General features: G+C 38.9%; 2 protein-coding genes across 2 annotated transcripts; one reads left to right on the top strand and one right to left on the bottom strand.

The window, feature by feature from the left end:
- Nucleotides 1–679: 679 nt before the first annotated feature.
- Nucleotides 680–1,327, top strand: Smp_201840 (uncharacterized protein; the record flags this gene model as incomplete). The annotated part of the gene is made up of 1 exon (XM_018796427.1): nt 680–1,327. A coding segment is annotated over one exon (648 nt), but the record flags the coding sequence as incomplete, so codon positions are not given.
- A 124-nt stretch (nt 1,328–1,451) lies between these two features.
- Smp_201660 (uncharacterized protein) lies at nt 1,452–1,628 on the bottom strand (the record flags this gene model as incomplete). The annotated part of the gene is made up of 1 exon (XM_018796426.1): nt 1,452–1,628. The coding sequence occupies one exon, from the start codon at nt 1,626–1,628 to the stop codon at nt 1,452–1,454; it is 177 nt and encodes a 58-aa protein (XP_018650640.1).
- Between the last annotated feature and the right edge of the window lie 4,190 nt (nt 1,629–5,818).

Raw genomic sequence — 5,818 nt, 5'->3', positions numbered from 1 at the left:
CGTCCTCGTAAAATTTCTCTCGTTTTCGAAAGTCGTTCGTATCCCCTGGCGAATTATGAATCATAAATCTGAAGTCCATTTATGGACAAATGTAATACGCCTATTCCTATTGGATTCGTTGTTAAATGAGTAACCTAAATCTGATGTCTATTTATGGACAAATATAATATGCCTATTCCCTATTGGATAGTTGTTAAATAAGTGACCTAATCGTTTCTGTGTTCCTCTTATCATAACCTTTAGTTTGACCTTGGAACTATTATTATTGATTACTTTTCCCCCTAGCTACAGCCACATTGGCCAATTACTGTACAAATGTTATTTTTCTATTTTTGATATGTGTGGTCTGTTTGGTTAGTATATATAACCCAGTATGCTTGTAAATAATGATTCATATTGCTGAGGCTGTTATTTGTGTTCTGGACTTAACGGCTGGGCTAGGCAGTTAGGAAGGACCGAATAGCAATCAAGACTGCTCGTACGTATTTTCTATATCATTGGACACATATATATATATATATATATATTAAGAGGGCAAATTGATACGTTATAACAATTGGCGACGGGGATTCTGGAAAAAAATACAGCAGCCGCTGACGTCATTTCGGAATTAAATAATCCATAATAATTGCCGGTGTTTTTTTTTGGATTTATTATTATTATTATTTGCATAAAAAAAATGGCTCTAACTTCCGATCAATTTCAGTTGCTAATCCAGCGACAAGAGCAGCGCTTTAGAAAGAGTCAATTGGATTTCATTGACAAGTTACACGCGAAGCTGCTGAATCACCCATGCTTCGGGGGTGCAACGGAAGTTGACGCATTGATTTCCAATTTGCGTACAGAGCTGGAAAACGATTACAGAACTAATGAATATGCCGGCGAAAGCCTCAATGAATCCATACAAAGCAATAATTTAAATGCAGCAGTTATGCACGATCAGCCCAGTAACCCAGTACTACCTGTTTCAGATACTTGCCCTGTACACGGTCCAAGTCTTATTAATCCCGAAAACGGACGTGCAAACAGTGAATTATCCTATTCACAGAAAGTAAATGTCTTGCAAAATGCTCATGAAATTGCTGCAGTACCCGCCCACGAAGAAACGGGAAACAAATCGAGCAGTGTATTGAATACAGAGGCGCCAAATGAAATTAATCATGATACGAAAAATGTTCCTAATGAATCTAATGATCAAAATTCTGTAATTGTTCTACCAGATTTAGATTATTTTGATGATTCATATGTTCCTGTTGAATTCTCTTATAAAAATGAGAGAAAAATGTCAGATGTATTAAATGATAATCAAGAATCCACTGATTATGATTCATTATCTGCCAATGAGGTTCCAAAAAAATTCAAGCAAACTGTTTCACAAGAATCGAAAGCTGGTGACCTCAAATCAAATGTCGTCGATCCTCATGATCTCGTCCGTTCTAATGCATTCCCTGTTAAATGTGACAAACATATCGCATTAATAGTAACTTGGCTATATGAGGATCCAACAGTCTTTCGTGGGGGAGGGTGAATCCGAGAAAATTTAAAATCCGGATATCAACCCCGGATTTCTCAAAAAGGGGAGGTGTTGTATCCCCTGGCGAATTATGAATCATAAATCTGATGTCCATTTATGGACAAATGTAATACGCCTATTCCTATTGGATTGTTGTTAAATGAGTAACCTAAATCTGATGTCTATTTATGGACAAATATAATATGCCTATTCCCTATTGGATAGTTGTTAAATAAGTGACCTAATCGTTTCTGTGTTCCTCTTATCATAACCTTTAGTTTGACCTTGGAACTATTATTATTGATTACTTTCCCCCTAGCTACAGCCACATTGGCCAATTACTGTACAAATGTTATTTTTCTATTTTTGATATGTGTGGTCTGTTTGGTTAGTATATATAACCCAGTATGCTTGTAAATAATGATTCATATTGCTGAGGCTGTTATTTGTGTTCTGGACTTAACGGCTGGGCTAGGCAGTTAGGAAGGACCGAATAGCAATCAAGACTGCTCGTACGTATTTTCTATATCATTGGACACATATATATATATATATATATATTAAGAGGGCAAATTGATACGTTATAACAGAAAGTCGGGAAAAATGAGGGCATGTAAGATACAAATTTATGTCTTAGTAGTTTGAAACTGTAATCAAGTCCCCTCTGGTTCTTCAATATAATAATGGGAATATGTTCAGTTTAGCGAGGAGATTCCCGGAATCAGCTTAGTCGCTCCTCTCTGGACCTTTTCCAAAGATATACGAACATCTGTGGAAACAGCGGTAACATCTATTAGTAATTTAAACCAAAGGGTTCCATAAAAGCAATGGGTTTCTTCTAAGTCTGTTTCACTGATGGATTTGCGTAAATTCATCCCATCAGGCTCTGAACACGACGAAGAGCGTAAACAAATTAGATCTAGGTTAACTAGAAGCCTAAGGAACGGTTGTGAGCAGTGGTGGGCAACGAAAGCAAAAGAGATGAAAAAGGCAGCGGCTGTATGCAACACCAGGCAACTATTCAGACTAATAAAAGAAACCGGAATTAATAAGTCAAGTGTAAGTGAGACAATCTCGGAAAAAGACGGAACCCTCATCTGCTCTCAGCCCAGACGTTTAGAACGATGAGCAAAACACTTTAAGGGGCAGTTCATCTGGCCTTTAGCTACTTTACAACTACCCACTATTCTCAGAAAACCTGAATGGAACATTGAAGTAGGTCCCCCGACTCTACCTGAAGTTCAAAAGGCTATAGCTAATCTGAAACGATGTATTGGTTCCAGTGGTCTTTAAATCTGGTGATTCAATTTTAGCGATCACGTTGGCTTATATTGTGGCTAGAATTTGGGAGTTGAACGTAATCCCATCTGACTGGTCACAATCACTGATTGTCCCAATATATAAGAAGGGGCTAAAATCATCCTGTGATAACCATAGAGGGATTAGTTTGACTAACATAGCATCTACAATACTAGGCTCAATAATTATCGGGCGCCTAACTAAGACTTGTGAACTACAAACACGAGAAAATCAGGCTGGCTTCAGACTTAATCTTGGCTGCATCAACCACATATTCACTATTCGTCATGTTTTAGAACGCAGACATGCTAGTCGGCGTTCTACAATGATAGTTTTTCTTGACTGTTGTGCAAGATATACTTTTTCTGAAACCATGTTGTTCGCTGTTTAAAAAGTTTTTGTTTTCCATGTATGTCATTATGATCTTTCCGACTATTCTTTTCAGTATTTCAACTACGATACTGGTGAGCCTGCTAACGGGTCTGTTGTTTGATGGAAGTTGTCCTGAGCCTCTATTATGTATTGGGGTGACAATTGCATCCTTCCAGTCCGTAGGTAACTCAACTTGTCTAAGTGGCATATTGAATATCACAGTTAGTGGGGCTGCAATACATTGTACAATTCGTCTCAATATTTTTTGGTTTAGTTCACCCGATTCTGTTGACTTTTCCGAGTCTAAAGTGCTAAGAGCCTTATTATTATCGTATTGATCGAAGTCCACGGTGAGCGGACGATTTATTGATTTTGTATTTGGATCTATCTATTTGTCTGAAGGAGGCTTCTGAGTGGAAACTGCCCCGAAATGGGCTTTTTCCCGATCATCATTTATGATGTGAGATCCGCTCTCTCCCTTAATTAGGTTGTGAATCCAATGCCTCATCCTTGTTCTTTAATTTATGTACAAGGATATTCTCTTAGTCTGCTTGAGTGCAGATTGTGCCAACTGCATTTCATATTTTCTTTGAGCTTCCCGAATTTTATTTATACACGTGTTTCTTACCGATCTGTAGAGTTCCATCGTGACTGTTGTTTCAAGGCTGATGACAAAATTCCAGCATTTCTTCTTTCGTCTTGGTAAACGTCAAATATTCTGATCCATCCAAGCATGTACGTGTCCAGGGTATATATGGTTGAGTTGCCCGATTGTATAACTACCTGAAATGTGCACATGCCTCTTCTACTGATGCCTCTGAGTCGAATTCCCAGTTTTCAGCCGATGCTGCAGAGTTTTTCACCTTCATGTCTGCCTTCCATATGATTGGACAGGTCGGCGCGACTGTTTGACAGACCATCTCAGCTACAACTTTGAGTAAGATTGCTGCATGATCACTTCTCCTCAGAGTTAGGAGGAAAGCCACTTGACCGACTACTATCGCCTACGATCAGGCTTTTACCCCTAACACACCAGGACTTAAGTTTGACTAGGAGGAAGTTATCTACCACACATTCTGGAATGCGATTTACTACAACGAATTACCTTGTCGTCTATATTTCAGACTGGAACGCACCAGTTTATATGCCTCTGAATCATGTGCCACTCTCTCAACAGGTACTTTCCTTGTATAGGATAACTCTACCTCGGCTACGGCTTAGTCTGTCAGCCCTACTGGATAAAATAGTCAACTGAATTTCATTATCAAACACTTCTGACGTTAACCATGTTTCTTAAACATCCGGGTTTTTTATATAAACCATTAACTTGAGCTCCGCCATATTATTCCGTAGGCTGCAATCATTTGTGCAGCACATCATTAATTCTATGGAAAACCTTCCTTTACCAACCGGAGTGGTTTAAGGGTCGTTTTTCTTCGAACTTTTACAAGTTGAAAACCCTTCAGTACGAGGTTTTTTCACGGTTTCGGCGGTGCTCATTTATTTCTACTTCTGCCGATCGTCTCTTGATACTATCAACCATTCTGGGATCCTCACGGACGTATATTCCGGATCTAATCAGTTTGCGTGAGTTTCACAATATCAAATTTCTTTCTTCAGCCGAGGCAAAGGTCACCTTTTAAGAAGCAGCTTTTCTGAGAAATTTCAGAATCCACCTTTTGTCCTAGTCTATAAAGCTTGCAGATGCTAGCTCCTGAAACATTTTCTCCTTTTTAATAACGTCATGTCGCTGAGGTCGTGCTCAAGTCTAGCATTTGGTTGCTTCCTTCCTGGAAGATTACCCTAATTTATGGAACATGACTGACCTATCAGCGAAATCCGCTTTAACACGCTGTGGAATTTTTATTCCTGAAATCTTCCTGCAATCCGATCACGATTTGGCGTAAAACGCAGAGGTCTCACTCCGTTTTCTTACTTTTCCTTTTCGGGGTGTGACTTTAAGACACTCATTGACCTTATTTTGTCACTTGATCACATCCTCTACACCACTCAGTTTTTGCTACTTCATAGTCTGTTTTACGTTGATATGTGAATCCGGAATTGAATCCATAGATCTACATACCTTAGTTGTTCGTTGAACTATGTTATGGACAGAGTGATGCATCTTGGTGAAAACTGCCCTAATTTTTCTATACTGAACAAGATGCAGAATTGGTGCAACCCATTGGAATGAGTGCGGTTTACTCATAAGCATGCCACAGATATTCAGCACTTTACAAAGCTTTTGTGCAAAACACCTATCTAGTTAAAAGTTATTAAACTCAGTCAAACCATAATTAGGGAATGATGGAGTTTGAAGCTGTATTTGAGAGGATGTCCGTATATGGAGGAGTGTGTATTGTGAGCTAAATAGTCGAAGCAAGGGATGAGCAGTACGGCGTTCCCAAAGGGGACCTGGTTAGAATGAGTGACCGCATGCCATGAGTAAGGTTATCCTCCCCAAAACTAATGAGGTCAGCGTAAGTGTCAAAGACTTACAAAACTGTTTGTCCAGGGGATTGATTTATTACTGTATGCATAGCAAAAAGTATTACGGATATACAGTACTTAACAAAGTTTCGTCCCAAACATCATTCCATACGAGGTTTGACTGAGTTTAATAACTTTTAACTA

This window comes from Schistosoma mansoni, chromosome 2, assembly GCF_000237925.1.
Source record: "Schistosoma mansoni strain Puerto Rico chromosome 2, complete genome".
Taxonomy (NCBI): Eukaryota; Metazoa; Platyhelminthes; class Trematoda; order Strigeidida; family Schistosomatidae; genus Schistosoma; species Schistosoma mansoni.
Note: the sequence above shows the minus strand (reverse complement) of the source record. Positions and strands in the feature narration are given on the sequence as shown.